The 23,199-nt window shown below is 33.5% G+C and overlaps 1 protein-coding gene and 1 long non-coding RNA gene across 9 annotated transcripts in view; one reads left to right on the top strand and one right to left on the bottom strand.

Moving 5' to 3' along the window:
• The window catches only part of PAIP1 (poly(A) binding protein interacting protein 1), a 41,914-nt gene that overhangs the window by 4,147 nt on the left and 14,568 nt on the right, over nt 1-23,199 (top strand). For all 8 annotated transcript variants that reach the window (XM_056824595.1, XM_007487393.3, XM_056824594.1 and 5 more), the window contains exons 3-5: nt 2,635-2,823; nt 11,313-11,425; nt 13,520-13,631. In XM_056824595.1, coding sequence (XP_056680573.1) covers nt 2,635-2,823; nt 11,313-11,425; nt 13,520-13,631 — 414 coding nt within the window. The remainder of the gene's footprint in view (nt 1-2,634; nt 2,824-11,312; nt 11,426-13,519; nt 13,632-23,199) is intronic.
• Nucleotides 1,935-21,565, bottom strand: LOC130458506 (uncharacterized). The gene is made up of 3 exons (XR_008917875.1): nt 21,501-21,565; nt 17,226-17,295; nt 1,935-2,132 (listed from the first exon to the last, which is right to left on the bottom strand). It is a non-coding gene; the product is annotated as an uncharacterized LOC130458506 (long non-coding RNA).

Genomic DNA, 23,199 nt, shown 5'->3' with positions numbered 1-23,199 from the left:
CCCAAGGACCTGAGTATGCTCTTGGGAGTTTTTCAGACTTTCAACTAGTGGTACAGGGAACCTCATGTTACCTGTACCTTTCCTCCTTTCAAACCAGAAGTCCTTTACTTTGATGACCCCCCACATGCACACACACAAACTTTTTGGAGTCACTATGTGGGGGCACTCAGCTGTTGTCTTTTTTTAAAATTAATGACAATAATGTACATATGAATTGGGAATTGTATTTTTGCTACATCTGATCATTTGTTAGGTCATAGATCTAATTGCTTCTTCTTTGGAAGTTTTTAAATTTATGAAATATATTTGGAATTCAGATGCTGAATTGATTACCTATAAGTTTTATTTCTTTTTATTGAAATAAGACTCGACAAGGGCAGGAGTGGAGTGTTGCTAAATTATGCAAAGGATATCTTGTAATAGATAATTATTTTCATAAATAGGAACCTAAATGTGTATGAGAACTTTTTTCTTTTAAAAAATTTTTCAAGTATTTTAAAAAATTAATTTGTCCCTCCTACTTTTACCCTCCATTTGGGGAATGTTTTTTGTAATTCCTAATTACATTCCTTCATATTCAGCAAAGCACAGTCACACATTACTATATCTGAAAATTTATGTCTCTGCATTTTTATTTCATTCCTTTTTCAGATGTGAATGATTTGTTTTGTGTTTGTTTTTTGGGGTTCGTAGTTTATTAATTCATTGATCAAAGTTCTAAAGTCTTCGAAAATAGTTTTTCTCTATAATGTTATTGCGTAAATTGTTTTCCTAGTTATTTCAATTAGTCTGGCATCATTTTGTAAAGGTCTTTGCATTTTTCTCTGAAATTGCCCTTTTCATAATTTCTCATGGCACAATGAAATTCTGTTGTATTAATATATCACTTTGTTCACCCATTCCTCCGACAGACGAACAACCCCTTAGTTTCCAATTTTTTACTCCCATAAAAAGAGCTGCTATAAATATTTTTTATATGTAGAACCTTTTCCTCTAATATCCATGGAGTATAGGTTTAGTAGCTGGGTTAGAGAGTACGCACAGTTTGATAGATTTCTGGGCCTAGTTCCAAATTGTATTTTAGAATGGATAGACCATTTCATAGCCCTAGTATACTTGTTTTCCTACATATCCTTGAACATTTGTCATCTTTTCTGGTGTGATAGGAGTGAGGTGGAACCTCGAAGTTGCTTTTTATTTGCATCTGTAATTATTTTAGATCATTTTTATGTGCCTTTGATAGCTTGTTTTTTTTTTAAGCTGCCTATTTATATCCTGTCACCACTTATTCAAAAAGGGACTCTTAATCTTTTAAATTTGAATCACATTTTTAAAATGAGATCTTTACCAGAGAAGCATGTTGCAAAGGTTTATTTTTCTTCTAATTTTTACAACATTGGGTTTGTGCAAAAACTTTATTTTATGTGATACTTATCATTTGTTTAGTTCATGAACACTCTTTGGTTATCCATACATCTAAAAAGGTAATTTCCTTGCTTCTTTAATATGTTTAATGTGCCACTATCATTAAGTCAAATATCCTCTTAGAGCTTATCTTGGAATAGTCTATGGTTAATATTGATCTAAAGCTAATTTCTACCAGATTGCTATAAAGTTTTCCCCAAGTATGTGGTTATATAGTGAGTCCTAGATTATTTGAAAAATGATCGAAATTGTAGTCTTGAAAGTAGATTTAACAAAATTAACTTTAGTATTGTACCTATCATATCTTTGGTTCTTTAAAAGATCTTAATTTTTAGATCCATCTTTCATAGCATATGATTTCTTCTGGATATATCATCTTTCATAAGGTATTCTTAAATGCAGCTTTTTCTCTTCCTCAAACTGCAGGTTTTTGCATTCACCTTAAGTTGAATTAAGAAATATATATATATTTTTAAATTTTATAATATTTTATTTGATCATTTCCATGCATTATTCATTAAAGACAAAGATCATTTTCTTTTCCTCCCCCCCCCCAGCCGATGCGTGATTCCACTGGGTATCACCTGTTCTTGATTTGAACCCATTGCCATGTTGTTAATATTTGCATTAGAGTGTTCTTTTAGAGTCTCTCCTCTGTTGTGTCCCCTCAACCGATGTAGTCAGGCAGTGAATTAAGAAGTATTAACCTTTGGGGAAAGGAATTTAAAATCAATCCTCTGGTATTTCATTGTTAGCGACTTTTTTTTTTTAAACCCTTACCTTCCATCTTAGACTCAATACTGTTATTGGTTCCAAGGCAGAAGAGTGGTCAGGGGGTAAACAATGGGGGTTAAGTGATTTGCCCAGGGACACACAGTGAGGAAGTGTCTGAGATCAGATTTGAACCCAGGGCATTCCATCTCTAGACCTGGCTCTCAGTCCACTGAGCCAGCTAGCTGCCATTGCATTTGTTAGCTTTTGGAGAGCTTCCCTAAAGTTATCTAAAAATAATTTCTTAGATTCTTATAGTTGGCATCTTGGTGGAATAATTAGCCAATATAGAAACTAGGAAGACTTGGGTTTAGGTTCTGCCTCTGCAGATATTGGCTGTGAGACCTTAAATCAAGAAAGCTATGACTTGTATTGGCAGAACAATTACCTGAGATTTCCCTATGTGGATTTGATTATGTGTGTGTGGTTATCTTGTAGGATTCTTCCTATGAAGATGGATGTGATGGCTATCCTACTCTTACAGAATATGTTCAAGAGTTTCTGAACCACCTTACAGAACAACCAGGAAGTTTTGAAACTGAAATTGATCAATTTGCAGAAACTCTTAATGGCTGGGTCACTACTGATGATGCTTTACAAGACCTTGTAGAACTTATCTACCAACAGGTATGTTCTATATTTTTCTTTGATATCATTTGATCTTTTAAGTATAGCTTCCTTGGAGCCCAGAGGAAACAGATGCTGGCAAGGCTGAATGAACATGGAGTTGTATTAAATTGCATTGAATGGAGGACTCTTCTTACCTCCTTCCTCCTTTTACCAATAGGATTTAGAAATAAATAGTAATATCACTTTACTTTTTTCCTTCTTTGGCTTAGATTATTCAGCAGTATTGAGATGGGAGTGAAAGAACATGCAGGAATAATAAGTTTGGAAAAAAGATGTTTAAAAATGGCATAAACTCTGATCCTATGAACTTTATAACCATTACCTTTCTATCCTTAACTTAAAGATAGAATTGAGTAAAATCCATAGGATGATTTTTAAATCCTACCAAATAGTTTTTAATATAAAAATGTGTTCTTAAATCAGCTTCCATAATGAAATGTTTAAGAAATTCCAACATATTGAACTAAATATGTAAGTCATCCAAAAAAATTCATTGGGCAATAAAATATAGTAGAATGGTGCTGAATTTGAATTGAGAGAACTCAAAATACTGGCTTTCTAGTATAGTTACTATGTGATGTTTGACATGTCAGTTGAGATGTCCAAGCTTTCATTTCCTCATTTGTAAAAGGGGGGGATTAGAATTGTTGAATTCTATGATCTTTTCCAGATCTAAACCTTTGATATCCTGTGTGCGTTTAATGTTCTATCATTTTAGCCCAAAGTTTGTTAGGCTATTAGGTGGCAAGGCAGATAAGTCATTGGACTTGGAGTGAGGGAGAATTGAGTTCAGATCTCAACATAGATATTTAACTGTGTTGCCCTATTCAAATCACTTAATTGCTGTCTGCCTCAATTTTCCTCTCATAAATTTGGGATAATAATAGTGCCTATCTCACATGGTTATTGTGAGAATAAAATACATAATACTATTATATTATATAAATTGCTTTGTAAACCTTAAAGTGTTATGTAAATGCTAGCTATTATTACCACAAAACTTTTGTGTTTTTGAAATTACATGCTTTTGCCCAAAATGGTTATAATATGAACAGAAAACTTGCATTTTTCTTGTATGTAGTGTTTTTCCAAATATTGGCATAGTTCTTTCACATCAGTGGAAATATTTGATGATTATTGGAGGTGGTTAGCTCAGCTTGTACTAATAGGAACAGGATTTTGGATATGATTATTGTATAGGATAGTTGGTTTTATAGAGAGTTTGACAGGCACAGAGTTCACTCTTAACTAGCCTGGAATCTTGTAAATGGATGTATTTAGTCACAGGAATTGGGTGAAAGAGAATGGAAGCTTCATTCCATTCCATCATGACTACTGAAAAGACAATTCAGGGTTCAGAGCCTACTGATAGTAAAGTGATCTTTGTATATGAAAAACACAGCTTTGGAAGAAGTCATTCTAATTAGACCCCTAATCCACATTGTTCTGTCTCCATTTTTCGATGTATTATCCACTCTTGATCATAAAAACTCCCAGGCACATCTTTCTAAGCTTATTAATCAAAGACCATGAGTTGCCAAAGTTTTAAGTTTCTACTTAATGAAAAATGTGCCTTTTAAAAATATTTTCTGGTGTGTTAACCTGTCAGTATTTATTTTTTTGTTAAATATTTTTAGGGACTCTTGTCAAAATCAAGTTATATTCCTAACTTCATTTTATAGAGATGGCATATAATAATATCAACATCCTCAGATTATAAGAGACATTTTGGATTATTTTATCTCTTTTTCCTTTTCTTACTTGATTTTATTAAATTTATCAATTATTAAATTTAATTTTTAATTATCAGTGTTTATTTTTCTTGTGTAACACCAAAGGGAAAAAACCCTAAAGAAACAAAACTCCCATATTAATCATGTCCAAAAATGTGTGTTCAGTTTTTCATATTAGTCCCTCACTTCTTTGTAAAGAGGCTGGATATGACTACTACTAACAGTGTACAAAGAAAATAAAAGGTGAAATTTTAGGTTATTCACTTCTGCCCATTTTTAGCATCCCTGATAGATGTGATGGGGAGCTGTAGCTTGTAAATATTTTGGATTATTTGTGAGTTTTAGTTCTTGTTCACCTATCAAGACTGATCTAGAGCGTGTGACAAATCAAGAGCAGACCTAGAATCATAGTACCTAACAATATTGTAATCCCTTAAGAAAAAATGAAACCTCCATTCAACTAGTATTTTCTGAATTCTATGATATATTAGGAGCATTACATAAAAAATAAACAAGGCATGGTATCTGCCCTAAAAGAATTTATCATCTACTAGGGAATATTAGACCAGCATAAAAATAACTAGAATCCAAATGAAAAATGACTTAAGAACCATGAAAAGAGATAAAAAGTGCTGTTAAGTCACATAAAATTATTACACGGAAAAGCCATTACCTCTCAGTTTTTAAATTTATAATTGGGCTTTATATACTAGTTATGTTATAGATGGAATAACAATAAAATCACAGTGAAATTAAAAAAGAGAATTTGATCTATCTGTCTCTCTTCTCTCTCTCCAATATATAATAAATATATGCAGAATAGTCCTTCACTTAGACTCACCATAGGACCTAGTTTGGGGAGCCAGTTGCCTTTAGCCCTACTGTAGTTCACTGCTTCCTCATCTCAGTCTGTCCAACAGCCTTAGAGATTACAGGTGTGTACCTCCCTCCCTCCCAATAATGTTTTGCAGGCATTTTTCTAATGCTACATTAAGTTTTAAATATGAAAAATTATAATGAGAAATAATATATGATTAGAGAAATAGGCTAAGAAGTAAACAAAGCATGTTTATACTTCTCTAGACTTAGAACTAAGAGAAACTATGATAAGAATTTTTGGATCCATTTTTCTGGTGTACATTTGGAATTACATGTAGTGTGCCTCAGAAAGATTTACCTAGAGTATTTTAAACTCTTCACATTTTTTAATCTCTAAAAGTGTAGAAAGGAGGAACACCATATAAATGAGAATTTAGTTCTGCTTCACCTATTCTTCATATAGCTAGGTAATATATTGGATAAAAAGTGCTATATTGGAGTCAGGGAATCTTAAGATCAAATACTGCATCAGACATTTATAACCTGTGTGACCCTGAGCAAATCCCTTAAGCTCTAGGCCCCTAGTTTCCTCATCTGCAAAATTGGGGTGGTAATAGCACCTACTCCCTAAGTTTTTTTTGAAGCTCAAATGAGAGAATATGTATAAAGTGCTTTGAAAACCTTTAAAGCACTATATATAAATGCTAGCTATTTGACTATATGACTGCAGTTTTTCAGACCCTAGGGACTGTATTCTTTTTGATTACCTTGAGCCAGAGCCATGAATATTTTCAAAAATTAAACTTAAATTTTATGCAGAAAAAGCATTTAAATTTTGTAAGAACATTCTATTGTAAAATATTTAGGCACTTGCTAAGAGAAGTTTCTGAGGATGTCAGTTGGCTGTGGTGTAGTTTGTAAAATTTGCAGGGTACTAGTAACAGAATAAGGAACCTCCAGTAATAATTTAAACTTATGGAGTGTTTTAGTTTCTTCAAGAAGGTAAGAGGTACTTGTGCATTAGTTGTTGCAAATAGTAGGATCCCTATTTTATAGATGCAGAAATTAGAGAAAGTAGGTGATTTGCCATAAAATGTCAGAGTTAGGACTAAAAACTCCAGGTCTCTAATGTCAAATCCAGTGTTCTTTTCCTGAAGAATGCTCTCCTTTTAACACCTAGTAATACTTCTGAGAGTGAGAACATTTTTTCACAAAATGTTAAAGATAAATGAACCTAAATAAGGAATCAGGAATTCATAACATGGAAAGGGATACATCTTGATATGTAGGAAGGGGAAGTATGATATAGAATTAAAAAATTCTAGATTTATATTTAAGATGTGAGTTCAAATCTCAGCTTTCCTATTTATTACCTCTAGCTATCTGGGGTTTTTTGTTGTTTTGTTTTGTTATTTGGTTTCCTTATCTTGCCCAGGCTGTTTTTTTCATATGCAAAATGAGGGAATTGGAATAGAAAAGGAGTGCTTAGATTTATTTTGGTCTTGGTTTCTCTTTTGGAAGTCTGGTGAAGCTTATGCACCCCTCTCAAAATGGTTTTTAAATTAATAAAGTAAAATACATATAATTAAAAAGGAATTCAACTATTTTGAAATAGTTTTTTTTCTAAAATTTAATTTTAGTTTTAATTAATTTTTTTAAAACCCTTACCTTCAGTCTTGGAGTCAATACTGAGTATAGGCTCCAAGGCAGAAGAGTGGTAAGGGCTAGGCAATGGGGGTCAAGTGACTTGCCCAGGGTCACACCACTGGGAAGTGTCTGAGGTCAAATTTGAACCTAGGACCTCCTGTCTCTAGGCCTGACTCAATCCACTGAGCTACCCAGCTGCCCCCTAAAATGTAATTTTTATTAATAGCTTTTTGGTTTTTTTAAAACATCACTTTTATTTCCAAATATATCCTCCAATTTGTTAGCCAGCAAACCTACCTTTGTAACTAAAGTGTGAAAAGTAACTCTACAAATCAGTACTCTGAAAATATATATAATACTCTAAACCCACAGCTTCCCCTTTGCATATAAAGGATATCTCTACTTCTAATTCAAATGTTACCCAATATAGCTACTAATATAAAAACCCTTTTTGAGCTGTAAGGGCTAGGCAATGGGGGTGAAATGACTTGCCCAGGGCCACACAGCTAGGAAGTGTCTGAGGTCAGATTTGAACCTAGGACCTTCCATGTCTAGGCCTGGCTCTCAATCCACTAAGCCACCCAGCTACCCCAGAAAAAAAATTTTTTTTAAGTTCACAGATCATAGGTTCTGAGTCCTTAGTGATAGGATGATTTCTAAGGTCTCTTCCTACACTTAAGATTCTGTCATGCTATGTTATAAAGGCAAACTTTGAAAATCAATAATTCATTGAGGACTTAGTATGTTGCTAGGCTCCTTGGAGGACTTGTGCTTTGTTGAGAACTGTGAGAGAAAAACTCATTAAAGAACACCAATGCCAATAGAATTACCAGCTACAGAACAATACATTGAACCCATGTTAGTCCATAGAATTTGGATATCTATCTACAAGCTAGTCTACCCTTGACAAGAAAAAGAAGCTAATGGACCAGTTCTCTTTGATGTAGTCAAGTGAAGAGAGAAAGTCATCAATGCTGACCCAGTGTAGAAAATGGCACCTCTGGAGATACAGCTTAGCAACTGTTACACCAGGTTCCATAGTGGCATCTATTAAAGACACTGACACCAAAAGACACCAAAGTCTTGGGCATCATCAAATGGTTCAATTTTAGAAACTGATTGAAATTTTATCAGTGGAATTGGGGCACCCTAAGGATCATAATATCTTGCTATCTAACTTGTAGTTGAAATCTTCCATATATTTTGTATCCCCTATTATAACAGAGATCCTGTCTTATTTTTTTAATGTATTCCTAGCACTTAGAACAGCAGTTTAAAAAAATTTATTAACTAGAATATTTTTCCATGGTTTGTGATTCATGTTCTTTCCCTCTCCCTGAGCTGAGCTGACAAGCAGTTCCACTGAGATATACATGTATCATTCTTCAAAACCTATTTTCATATTATTAATATTTGCAATAGAGTGACGTTTAATATCAAAATCCCCTCTCATATACCCATCAAACCATATGATGAATCATGTTTTTCTTCTGCATTTCTACTCCCACAGTTCTTTCTCTGGATAAGAACAGTAGGGTTTTTTGTTTTGTTTTTTTTGCAGGTAATGGTGCTTAATAAAAATTTTGTTCATGGATTTTATTTAATGACAATATTGAAATATTAATGAGAATGGTACTAGATTGTTCCTTTTTGTTTTATTTTTTCTTTAAAAATTTGCTCTTTTTAAGTATTACTATATGATACCTGGTGTGTTAAAGTAAACAAAATATCTTGGAAGGGAAGGGAATAACTGGCACATAGTTTTATTAACATTGTGGTCTCTAATACTAGATAATTAGTATGAGAAGTACTAATAGTATCTCTAATTTATGGCCTGAACATTATAAAGCCACTCTGCCAACTAGAGGAACTCTTTGTGTGTAGCCAAAAGTAGAATTGTGAATGAGTTCCCTATAGCTTTTCAAAGCTATGTCTAGAGGTTCTCTTGAATTGAATGTGGTTGCCAGAATCATGATAGTTGTTAACCTCAGTGCTGATGTGGTAATGAAAGAATAAATAAATGAAAAGGCATTTTATTAAATACTATGAGCCAAGCACTATGCTAAGCATCAGGGATTCAAACAGAAAAAAGCCCATGAGCAGGGATGCAAGAGTTCACACTGTCAATTGAGGAAACTTACTAATAGCAGTAGTAAAATGGGTTGTACAAGTAATAGTAAATAGAGTAATGTCTGAATCCAGTAGATAGATGACATACTCCTTTCTGAAAGTTTAGTTCGTCTTAAATCTTATTTTTCTTAATTTTATTTCAATTCCCATCTTACCCATAAACCAGAAAAAGTAATTCTTTTCACCTAGCCATTTTAATGTATTTATTACATGACCTTTTGATTTTGAAACAAAAATCTCAAAGGATCAAAATAGGTAACTGATTTACATGCTATCAAAATAAAACCTATAGAAAGCCATGTTCCACTTTATTTCCTTTGTGAGTTTTATATGAAAATATTTATTGCATGAAAGCACTGGGATAACCTACATCAAACTTCTGCTTTTCTGAGTAAAAGGAGATGGGAGAAAATCTGAATCCTAAAGTATCAGAAAATAATTATCAAAAAATGTTTCTACATATAACTGAAAAAATATTTAAAAATAAAAGGTAAATGATGTAGCTACCCCCCCCAAAAAAAGTATAAAGAGGACAATTTGTCTTTTACAAAAGTAACATAAAATGCCTTTATGATATTAGCATTAGGAATATGATTAACTTTTTTATACATTAATCATGTTATATTGAGATTTCATTCAATTTTTACTTGTTATTTGGAAATTCAAAAGGAATAGGAGCAAGCTCAGTTATAATTTCTTTCTTTGTATAATTTCTTATATACATTTCAGGAACCTCACTCACTGGGTAATTGAATCCCAAGCTTGGGCAACTAGATAAAAAAAAAAAACATGTAAATGAAACATCAAGGTGCTATTAAAATTTTTTTTCTTCTGTTTCAAGAGAACCCAAGTGATTAAAAACAATGAAGAAAGACTTAAAGAGGAAATATTTGCTTGTTTTGAGATAAAATTGGAAAAAGAAAGGCTAGGAATTAAATTTCAGTCTTCTGTTAGGCCAAAGATAACCGAGATAGAGATTTAGATGTTCATTAAAACCAAGGAATGTATTCCCAGCACAATGTGGAATTGCCTATTCTAACATGCTTTTGCTGATATGAGCCTTCAGAACTTGGAGTAAATAAGTTTTCCTCAAGGTGAAAATAACCAATTTGTTTATATAAAATCTGACCCATACATTTTAAACATATTTTTAAACTTTATATAATTATATATATTATACACATGTCTGATATGGCATGTAACATATTGTATTTTGTGGGACAACTTGTGAAAAATACTTATTTTAAATCAGATGAGGAAATTTGAGATATTAAGCAGTTAAGGAACTGAAATTTGACAATGGAAATCAGGATTCATAGCCCAGGTCATTAATGTTACCTTCTAGAAAATATAACTTTCAACAATACATATTTTTTCTTTTAACGTGATAAAATTTTGTCATGGATCATTAATTATGTAAGTGGGGGAAATTATGTAAGGACCTTTAATAAGCATCAAGTGGGTGGAGCATTTATGCTCTTTGGAATTTAAGTAGAGGTTTATGTTATAAGGTCTTTATAACTTAAGCATACCCACTGGTTTTTATATATAAATTATTGTAGATTATCAGTTCTTGAACAGTATAACTATGGTTTCATTATACTTTTCTTCAGCCCTTCTGCCACTTAGAACTTCCCAACTTAAGCAATGCACTAGCCTGATCCTTGATCATTTATCAAGAATTACAGGCTTGTGCCATTACACCTATCTAAAAGAGAGGTCATTTCTGACATTATTCTGGCACTCTTAATTGGCTTGAATTTAGTGGATTTTGAGTATAGGGTATTTATGCTTTTTTTGTCTCTATATATTCAGTCTAAAACTATGAAAAGTTATCATTAGCATGGTTAAAGTCATTTATTATAAGCAAATTTTTAAATCAAGTTAAAGGTTATTTTCTTCTTGAATTGGCTTCATTCTTCTTGAATTGACTGCATTAAGTAAGCATTGGGGAATGCCATTTTCTGATCCTAAACAGTAATAGTTGGAGATTTGTCTGCTTGGTAATATAGTCATTTAGGTTGCAAAACAAATTTCTTGAGCCTGTTTATTCATGAGTCATTTTGTTGCCATTGTTTAAGGATTTTAGAAAAATATTAATCCATTTTGCTTGTTTCATGTAAAATTACTCTATTTCCATTTTTTTTTAATTATAAGGCCACAACTGTACCACACTTCTCTTATATGGGAGCACGGCTGTGTAATTATTTGTCTCATCATCTAACCATTAATCCACAAAGTGGAAATTTCCGACAATTACTACTTAAAAGGTTTGTATTATCAAATAATTTCGTGTTAAGGGAAGATGTACGAAGTTCATAAAGTTCCATGTCACCTTCATTTTCATCTCCTTCTTTTAAATTACAAGCATTTAAATTAGCTTTGGGATTTCATCATTTTTGTTTCCTACCGCCATGTACTATAATAATGTTCACTTGTGATCCTTTATCCTTACTCTCTAAATATCCATCTTTGTTTCACTTTCTAGAGGGTATTTAAGGCCAGGTGACAGTGAAATTCATCATCAGGACAAAATCACAGCTAACTTATACTATACATACACAGTTTTGGGAGTTATCTCTACAGGTTTCATACCTCTTCTTAAAACATCCTTTTTTTTTTTTAAATTTTTAAAACCCTTACCTTCTGCTTGGAATCAATACTTGTGTATTGGTTCCAAGGCAGAAGAGTGGTAAGGGCTAGGCAATGGGGGTTAAGTGACTTGCCCAGGGTCACACAGCTGGGAAGTGTCTGAGGCCAGATTTGAACCTAGGACCTCCTGTCTCTAGGCCTGATTCAATTCACTGAGCTACCATGTTGCCCCCTTAAAACATACCTTTTTGTTAAAGTGGCATATTTTTTTATTGAAAAAATTTCCCCAAAGTTCATTAATGCAAGAATATAGTTTAACACTAACATGCTTAAAATTACTGGCAGCATATTACAAATTAATTTTTGTTAAATTTCACAGTACTGCCCAGTGTATTGAAGTCTGCAGGCGTAAGGAAAGAGAGGTATACTGTATGCCACAAATTTGAGAAAGCATGTTTTGCAAGAATCCTGACAATAAAGGAATGAAAATATAAAGTTTTCAATTAGAATTTTTACCTTTCAGATGTTAATAAATTAAAGTTCCTTGACTTTTAAAACAATACAATTCTTTTTTATTCACAAGTGAAGCTAATGTATGCAAGTAAGAACTTTTTAAAGGAGATTGAGCTTTTTTAGCACAAGCTCTGACAAATTCCAAAAGGTTTTGAGTATATATCTGGCAATGAATAGTATGTAAAGTGAATGTTTGTCATTTGGGGAATCAAACTAAAACCAAAAAGGCTTGGCCCCAGATTGATTGAAGAACTAAATTTTAGGGGCACAACACTTGAAGGATTTCTTACTAAATTGTAGAGAGGTTACAATTTATACTGGAGGAAGTACCTACAAAGGTTAAATCAGGGGTCTTTGCAGGATTGAAGAAAGTGTATAGGATGGGGGAAAATCAGGCTAGATTCAAGCTAGACTAATATATTTGATCTGTGGGGATCTTAAGTTTTTTTTTCCTTTTAAGTTTTAATAAACTTTGAGGTTGCTAATTATTGATGAGGAAGGTGAAAGTAGGGAAAGTGCTCTGAAAGGCAAGTTAATTACCAGGTGAGACTTCTAGGGCCCATCATGCCTTGAGAAGGACAACTTTCTTAATTCCTTTCCTCAGCAACAGATTCATTTGGAGGACTTTTTTCCTCCCATAGTAATACCTATTTGAATTAATTTTTGGGGAAAGAAGATACTTTTTAAGTTTTAAACATGCTAAGTTTGAAGTTCTCACAGAACTTCTTCATTGGTCTCCCCTACTCCAACTTCTTCTCTATTCCACTTTCTGCATAGCTGCCAAATTGTTATTCCTGAAACATAGTTTTGGATTTGTTATAGTATAAACTGGTTATAATATAAAACATAAGGCCTTAGCCTTTCTTTCACATTCTGATTCCCACATACCTTTCCTGGCCTGTTAGCTGTTCTTCTTACTTGGCAGTAGATTTTTTTGCCACTGTGCTTTCCCACAAGTTGTCCTCTGTGCTTAAAATGTTCTCCCTCCTTATCTCTGTGTCGAGTCCTGTTCTTTATAGCATAACTCAAGTACCTCCTACATGACATTTTCCCTTTGTTTCCTCCTCCTTCCTGTCCCAATAGAATTTAAGCAGCTTGAGTATAGGGACTATGTGTGTATACACATATAGAGCCACACACATTTTGTTTCTAAAGTCATTTTCTCATTTCTTTTGTAATTGATATTGTGAGAATATAAAACTCAGAGGTTACTTTAAGAAAGCATTTTAAAATCCTGAGAAGTTTTTTTTCTGTGTTAGATGTCGCACTGAGTATGAAAACAAAGATCAAGCTGCAAAAGGGGATGAAGCTACTAGAAAAAGATTTCATTCATTTGTACTCTTCTTGGGGGAACTTTATCTTAACCTGGAGGTAAGAAAGCACAATGCTTCTTGTTACTCTATCTTGGAATCTTTAAAATTATTGAATAATTTTTATGCCATTTTGTTATTTTTCAAAAATAATTTCAGTCAATTTTTTCAAGAGAATTTTAGAACAATAACTATTATTTCTACAGTATTTTTAAAGATTAAAAGTAACTATAAAAGTAATTGTCTGTTGATTATGATTATTAAGTAAACCATATCATTGTGTTTCAACTGGTGCAGTCTGAGACAGGCAATTCTTTATGTTACTGTTGCCTTAGAAGAAAATAATTCATTGATTAAAATGACAAAAAGTTGGAAAATATTTGGGGTATGTACTCTTAATTTGTAATGTTAGACTTAAGTTTTTCTTGTACCATGTTTTTGAACATGCATCAGAACAATCCCATCTATTATTGAATTGGGCAATTTCTGCCATTAACAGATATTAAAAGCTATACTTAGCATTTGAAGCTCTTCATAATCAAACTTCTATTTCCTCATATTTCATTAATTAAATGAAGAAATTATTTTAATTGTAGACTCCTCAGGGACTTGGAGCAATCTATTTAACTTTCCTGGTCCTCAGTTATTTTCTCACTTATAAAATGAAGGGGTGGGGCTAGATAACCTCAGAGACCTCATCTAGCTTCTACTTCTAAATGGTACTATTCTTTGACATGGAAGTTGTTGTTTCTTGTTTTATTACTTCACACAGGGCTTGAATTCAATAGCCCAATTAAATGGTTCCCATAAATCCCTCTTCTCATTACCGATTGATAGAGAATGAAATATGAAGTAAATTATGCATAGTAGTTGAATCCTAGAGTGTGAAAGTTTGTGTTTCTGTAGTGCTTTATACAAAAGTGAAAGGTGTCATTATGTAACTTGGTTAGCAGTGATTACTAATGTGACTCTACAATCAGATACCACTACTTGAATAATATAGTGATCATTTACATGTGAATGGACTTCTTTACAGTTTGCAGAATGCTTTATTATTAAAACTTACAGCTCTGACATCATAATTCTCTTTAATAAAAGTCCACAAATATTTGCCCTAGTATTTGGCTTTTAGGATTACCTGGAATAACAAACATTATTCAAGTCTTCTAATTTTGTAAGCAGTTTTTTCCATTAGTAAAATACACACACACACACACACACACACACACACACACACACACACACTTAAAATATTTGTATATCAAAGTATACATTTCTGAAACATTAATGCAATAGTTTGCTCTTTCCTACTTTTATTTTCTTATTTTCATCCTGGAAAAACATTACTTAGGAAAGCAATTTTTCCTATTTCTTATTCTTATTTTGCTCTGCTTTATGCTATTACAATTACATTTTGTTCCCCAACATGTTGAATTTGACTCTAATTTTAGTTGATAAACTAAAGAAAATTATATTTTTAAGGACCACACCATAAAGTGTTTAAGCATATACTTGTATAGAGATAAGCATGGAGGGAAATTAAAAGTTTAGGACATTGCTCTTGAATTCATGGAGTTTAAAAAATCCGTCAGGAGAATTATATACCAACAAAGTTAGCTTTAAACATGATACTACATAATTACAATAAAAGTTATAAAACAAAGTATTAGGTAAAGGCTTCAGGTAGGGTCTGTATTGGCCAAGGAAATCAGAAAAGAATTCTTGGAGAACAGAACAAAACTTTAATGTTAAATTAAAATTTAAAGAATGGGTATGAGTTCAGTGGGAAAACATCGAGAGGGTATTTATTGCAAGCATAAGGAGAATGGTGAGCAAAGACTTTAGTGGTGTTGTGTGTTTGAAAGACAGAAAAATAATTGTTTGGAGCAAAGGGGGAGGGGACAGGATTATGGAGAGCCCTGAGTGCCAGAAAGAAGGGTTTGAACTTTGTTGTTTAGGTAATGGGAAGCCATTAAAACCTTTTGAGCAGAACAATGACATGGTCAGGTATATAAAATTTAATTTTAAAATTTTTCTCCATGATTACATGATTTTTGTTGCCTCCCTTTCCCTTTTCTCTTCCCCCTCCCAGAGCTGGCAAGCATTTCCACTGGGTTATATGTGTATTATCACTCAAAACCTATTTCCATATTATTCACTTTTATAATAATCTTTTAAAATCAAAACCCCAAATCATATGCACATATAAACAAGTGATAAATCATGTTTTCTTGTGGATTTCTACTGGCATCAGTTTTAAAGGCAGATTGGAGCAGAGTGGTGTTAAGAAAATTGGGAAGAATATTGCAGTAGTTGGTGTGAGTAGTTATAAATACCTTATAAAAAGTCTGCATTAAAATGGCAAGAGTGGAATAGAAAGACACAGTCATAAATTATTGAGCTGGAATGAACAGTATTGGAAAGCAGGATATGAGAAACATGAGGAAGACAGAATGTCAAAGATATTGAAAGTCTGGTTGTTATGCTTGGGGATACAACATACATAAGTACTAATACAGATTACTTTGTATGGCTATAATACTTTAAGGTTTTGTAGAGCTTTTTACATACATAGATCTCATTTGAACCTGACAACCCCATGAGAGTAGATACTGTTGTTATCCCTCTTTTACAGATGAGGAAACTGAGGCAGAGAGTGAAGTGACTTACTAGGGACATTCAGCTAATGTGTCTGAAGCAAGATTTTAACTCAGATTTCCCTGGCTCCTAGTTTTAAACATTATCCATGATGCCATATAGACAATACAGGGTGAGAGAAGGTTATTTAAAGAGAAGAACCTAACAACTGAGAGTGGGAGGGGAAAAGAGCAAAACCAACCCAAGCTGAATATGCAAGATTTGGAGCTGAGGAGGGAGTATATTGCAAATAGGTCAGAGAGGTGGAATATATGTCTGCTTTCATTATGTGGGTTTTGTAACAAGATTGGACCTGAAGTCAAGAGATATTAATATCTATATACAAAGGTTTTGGTAGATTAAATAAATTCATTGCTGAATTATAGATTCTTCTGAACTGAAAGTTATTCTGGTTTTAAGAAATAACATTTAAAAATATTTTTAATAAGCATTTTTTAATTAGACATTTCATTAATGTAGGGAGCTCTGAGTGAGGAAACCTTATCTACCTATACAAAATAGCACCTTCTCAGTAAGTTGTAGAGAATTGTTTGGGGATAATACTGAGAGGTTAAATGACTTGCCCATTCATTATATGACAGAGGATTTGTATTTGGGTCTGCCACAGTCATTCAACCATTAATCACTTTTTAAATATTTACTGCATACTAGGCACTAGAAATACAAAAAGTCATATGCCAGCTCTATCCACTATGCTATTCAACCTCTCATTAAGATTACTCTAGTATTCCTGTGTGTACATATTGTCCATATATGGTTTGGGTTAGTGGATAGTGCAGAGTAATTTAGGTCAGCTTTTAAAAGCTTGTAGTATTTCTGGGTATTTAGATTTTTCTCTTGTCTTGCCAGTATTTTAGTATTTACTTATATTTCATCAGTGTACAAGAAAGGGAAAAAATAATAATTAACATGTTCAATATGGTGCCTAATAGTTTGCATTTGATTTTCAAAACAACCCTGTAAAATAATGCAGAGGTACAAAAAGGTCATGTCTTACCTGGCATATTGTCACATAAACTAAGTGGTTCTGACTCCAAATTCACTGTTTTTTTTCCACTATACTCCACCTATTTGGGTGGGAAAGTATTAAGTTAAGCTCAATTATCATTTTTGTTCCCTTGCAGCTCTGATAAAAAATTTGAGGGAAGAGATAGTTGATACATGAAAATGATTTTTCTGTGCATTTAGTTTTCCTTTATTTTTTGTTTTCTATTGCCTTTATTTGAAGGTAGCCAACCCAATTGATTTTCTTTACCTATCAACGTCTGCTTATTCTTTGTGACTTTTGTTGTCACAGGGAATACTAAATTTTTTCCTAGTATCATGAGGATAACATTGGAGTACTTAAAACTGTTATCTACCTGTTATTCCTTGTTTTCTCCAAGAGGCAAGCTCATGATATCTTTTGTTTTAACAGTACTAGAATTTTTCAGCATCCCTCTCCTAGCCCTTCACAGAGAGTTCTCCCAGAGCAAATTGTGGGTGTGTGGGTGGGTGTGTATAGCTAAGGCAATTGGGGTTAAGTGAATTGCCCAGGATCATCCACTTAGTAGGTGTGAGGCTAGATTTTAACCCAGAACCTTCCATTTCTAAACTTGGCTCTCTGTCAACTGAGCTATTTAATTGCTCCCTAGCAAAATAATATTTTAAAGGGAGAAAAGGCAAGAAGAGAAAAATAAATCAGCAAATGAATCAGTTTTTTGAAGTCTGAAAATATATGCAGTACTCATGCTCATGAGGCTCCCATCTGTGCAAAGGATAGAGTAGAGGTATCTTCTCACATTTCTCGTGGGGCAACTAAGTCCAGTGAATAGTGCTGGGCCCAGAGTCATGAAGACATGAGTTAAAATTCTGCCTTAGACATTTGTGTAAGTAACTTAATCTCTGTTTTATCTCAAGTTTCCTCAACTGTAAAATAGGGATAGTACCTACCTTCCAAGTTGTTGTTTTGTATGAGGATCAGATGAGATATTATTTGTAAAGGGTTTAACATAGTACCTGGACATAGTAGGCACTATATAAATGCTAGATGTTTTTTCTCCTCCCCTTCCTCTGCTGTTATTATTTTGTACTTTTCCAAGTTGAACCATTCTTTGTGACAGAAACAATTTTTTAAAAAATCTGATATAGAAACTTTGCCTAATAATGAATATATTTTTGTATCCTGTTAGTCCTCCTACTTTCCTGTCATGAAGGAAGGAGATATGATTCATTCTCTCTTTTCTGGTACTTCATTGAATCTTTCCTCCCCCTATCCCTCTTAGAGTTTTAAACTTCATTTTAGTGATCTTCTCCCCACCCCTTCTTGCTGTCTTAGTCTTTGTACATATTTATTCTCTTTTGCTTCTATTCACCTTATTCTGCATTAATTCATACAAATCTAACCAATGTTTCTCTGAATTCTATTAGGGTTAGGGTTTATGCATGTGAAATGTGATTTTATATATTACATATATACACACACATATTATACTAGTCATACACCCTAGGTATCTAATGGAAATTAATCTTGTTATTCATTAGCCACATCATGTTTTAAAAAATATGCCAAGCCACTATATTTACTTGTCTTGATGCAGATTTATACTTGGAATATAATGCCATGAAATCTCTGCTTACAACACTAATATTACAGTACATGAGGAATGCTTGGAGAATACATGGTCTAATGAAATGGTTACTGAAAAGCCAGTGCAAAGAACAAGTTATAGACTAAGCCCACTTTGTTATTTTGAAGGAGTGTAAATGAATATTGGTTGAAACTCTGGTGTCTTGAATTCTCTTCATGATTTTGCATTAATCAACTTTCTTAAGTTTTTAAGTTTATTTTTCATGTTAATATTCTGCAAACATTTGTTTTAAAGCATAAATCATCAAGAAGTGTGTGAGGATTACTTCAACTCTCTAGATATGTTTCCTTCTATAAACAATTATTTTTAAGGCCCTTTCTAGGACTAATATCCATTAATCAAAGTAGGACTAAAAAACAAGATTTGTACCATTAAATTTACAGATAATTGTAAGTTTAAAGCTCTCTAAAATCTGGCTTTCACCTTCTCTGTAGTCTTTCACTTAAATTATTCACAAGCTGTTCCAGTCTAGTCATTCTTTTAACTTGATATTACATTTTCCAACTCTAAATTCATACAAACTGTTTCCCATACCTAGAATGCACTCCCTTCTTATCAGTATTTCTTGGAATCTTTGTCATCTTTGAAGGCTCAATTCCTTATCCCCCATTTGTAAGTATTTCCCTCCCCTCAATTTTTGTTCCAGTATGCACACCCTTCCCCCCCCCCCCATTATAACTGCCAATAAAATATAAACTCCCTTAGGTCAGGGACTATTTAATTTGAATCATTGTGTGCCAAGCACACAAGTAATTGCAAGTTTGTTGGATTTATTTATAATTTTAACCTGTAATATCTATTTCTCAAGATTTATCAAATTAAGTGATTTATATGTAGAGAAATTACATCTTGATAGGCATCACAATGGCTAGATGTAATATAAGATGAAATTCAGTAAATATAAAGTCTTGCACTTGGGTACAAAAAGATCAAATTTACCGAGATAAGATGGTGAAGGCATATATAGATAGATGGAAATTAAAAAAAAAATTTCAGTTCTTAAAAAGATCTTGGTGTTTTACTTTGCTAAAAGCTTAATCCAAGTTATTAGGTAGTGTGGTAGTGCACAAGGCTACAATGTTTTTGATTTGCTTTAGGAGAATCTGAGAAGTTTCCAAGTACTTCCTCCAGAAGTCCCTCTGTAGTCTACCTTCATCAGTACTTATCTGGAGTATTGCAAGCATTCCTGGTTGCTGTTGTTTAAGAAGGACATTGATAAATTCAAGGATATCCAAAGGAGGGCAACCAGATATGTAGAAGCCTAGAGTCCATAGCATGAGAATTAAGCTACATGAACTGGGTGTGTTTAACCTGGGGAAGCGAAGATTCAAAAGGGACATAATAGCTATCTTCAGAAATTTGAATGGCAGTCATATAGAAGGAGAGCAATGAAATTGGAGGAGAGCTTACGTACAACCATAAATCAGATACTGTAGAATACGAGCATTTATCAGAGTAAGAATAACAAAAGTCCACTAATTCATAGCAGATGATAGATATATAAGAAGGGCAATAATATTCATGATCTCACATGCCCATATAGAAATCTTTAAAGTACAGGCAATAAACAAAATGACCTAGAGATCTTAATGCAAGGAAGTAATGTAGTCATGTAAGGATCACCGCATGGAAATCCTGGACCCAGAGTAGGTTAAGCATAGTCATGAACATTTAGGTAAGACTCAAGGGAGAAATGGTAATATTGACCTACAAAAATATTTTGTACTGCTACCCAAAAGAAATAAATGAATATCAAGTTTTTAAAGCACATTGAAAAATTGATATGATATAGTATTTGTAGGAGGTTTGATATATTCAGAAAATTGCTGGAAGCCTGGGCTTAAAAGGCATGATGACTGAGAAATTAATGACTTTCTCATCTAGGCAAAAAGGATTTAAATTCCTACTGTCAGGTACTATGCCAGGCATTGGAAATACAAAAAAATGGGACAGTCCTAACTGTTGATGAGGAAACATACATATATAAGTATATAATAAGACTAAAATTTTACACATCGTAGGGAGGACACTAGCAGTTGTGCAGATCAAAAAAAGTTTTATGTGGAAGGTAGTACTTGAGTTAAATCTTGAAGGAAAAGAGGGATTTCGTGAGGCACAGGTGAAAAAGGAATGCATTCCAGGCATATGGCAAAGTCAGTGCAAAGGCATGGAGATGGGAAATGGAAGATCATGTATAGGCAATAAAGAGTAGGCCAATTTGGCTGGATTGTGAAGTGTGGCAGTACTATATAAATGCTGAAAAGATAAGAGGGGACTAGGTTTGAAGGGCTTAAAAAGGTAAACAACTGTATTTTATGTTAGAGCCTTACAGTCATTGGAATTTTTAGAGTAAGGGGGTGATATAGCAAGATCTACAGTTAAGTAAAAGCACTTTGGCAACTCTGTGCAAAATGGCTTGGAAAGGGAAAGAGGCTTGAGACAAGGAGACAAATTAGGAGACTTTTAAAATACTCTGGGTGTGATAGTTGATGAGGCCTGAACTTAGGTGGTAGCTTTATGAAGAGAGGTAAGAAGCTGGGTATGAGTGTTGTGGGACAGGTAGAAATGACAATATTTGGCACCTGATTAGATATATAGGTTGAGAGAGGATGACAGAAGCAGATGATGGTAAGGTTACAAACCTTAAACACAGATCTTAAACATAGTGGATCCTTCCAACTGTAGACCAGGGAGACTGACTTCTAATCCTGACAGTTCTAGAATGCATTAAAGGGAGAGTTTGTGTACATTTCAAGAAGGAAACTGTAATTGCTATGAGCAAGCAAAACTTCATCAAAAACATGTCATAGTCAGGAAAATCTTATTTCCTTATCTAACTGATGGATTGGGATAATCTACCTCAATTTTTGACACATCTGATATTCTGTATAGAAATGAACTGGGTGATAATTCACTTAAATTGTTAAATTATCAGTTAAATAATTAGATGCCCAAAGTGATGATTAATGGATTAATATCAGCCCAGAGGGGAGACCTGTGGTGGAAGTCCTGGGGCTCTTGTCTTTATACTGATTCTGGTCAGTATTTTATCATTGACTTAGATGAAGGCATTAGATAATGTGTTTATTGAATTTTCAAATGATATGAAAACTAGAAGGAATGGTCAGTATATTAGAAAAAAGAACCAGGCTGTGAAAAGACCAGAGATTCTCAATAGATTAGAGAAATGGGTTGAATTTAAAGATGAAATTTAGTGAGAATAAATATAAAGTCTTAGGCTTGAGTACAAAAAAAAATTGTACAAATACAGAATGGGGCAGACATGGCTATAAGTATAGTTAATGTGGGGGGAATAGAGAATTTAATAAATCATAAGTTCTATTATTCATGTAACAGCAAAAAAAAATCTGGGTGGATGGGACAGTGAGAAAAAGCATGGTTGTGCTCATCTAATATATGGAGAAATTTCCTTCTATTTCTATTGTTCTAAAGGGTCAGCTGATGAAGTAGAAATTAGTAAAAGAAAATTAATTGGTGCCTGGCACATATTAAGTGCTTAATCCCTGTCATTTGGTGAATATAGGTAATGAAACATTTAGTGATGTAGAGTGGAGGCTACTGAGAATGCATTGTTTGGGATTGGTAAAGCTTTTGGTAAGAATCAGTGTATTTACAAGAGGAACTTGTAATAGGCTGGGAGGAATACATTGGCAGTGCCCATGGCATTTGGCCTTAGATTTCAATCTTCCACTCTCTGGTTGGTGGTGGTGGCAGGTGGGGGATCAGGTCATTGGTTTGTTGTTGGTTTTTTGTTTTTCCCATCAGTCTAGTATCTTAGCTTTTACCACTCCATCATTCACACATACTTAGTTTTAGATTTCTGGTCAAGAATTTGTATTTTCAGTTCCTTGCATATGCTACTTAATATAAGGTTGTTGAATGTTGATGTAAGTTATGGTGATAAGTGGTCAGATGCTGTCCAGCAATGCCTCAGTTTGAGTTACACTTACTTCTTATTTCCTATCCCTAAAGAAGGTGCCAGTAGTGGCACAGGCACCTATAACTTGGCTTCTATAACATGATGCCATCTTTTGTTTTATATAATAATATTGTAGAACAAGGAAGGTGATAATCCTGTGATAGGCATGAATTAGACATTACTATAGTTGAAGTATTTTGTGTAATTCTGGATGTCAATTTTTGGAAGGGTATTAACTATCTGGAATATATCTTCTGATGAGTGACCAGGCTGATTATGGGACTTTGAAACATACACTCTAAAGATTGGTTAAAGGAATTCAAAATACTTAGTCTAGAAAGGAAAAGACATATGCCTGTTTTCAGACATTTGAAGACTTGTCATGGAAATGGAGAGATGAG

This window comes from Monodelphis domestica, chromosome 3, assembly GCF_027887165.1.
Source record: "Monodelphis domestica isolate mMonDom1 chromosome 3, mMonDom1.pri, whole genome shotgun sequence".
In the NCBI taxonomy this organism is placed as follows: Eukaryota; Metazoa; Chordata; class Mammalia; order Didelphimorphia; family Didelphidae; genus Monodelphis; species Monodelphis domestica.
The sequence above is the reverse complement of the archived record's forward strand: the minus strand, read 5'-3'. Positions and strand labels throughout refer to the sequence as shown.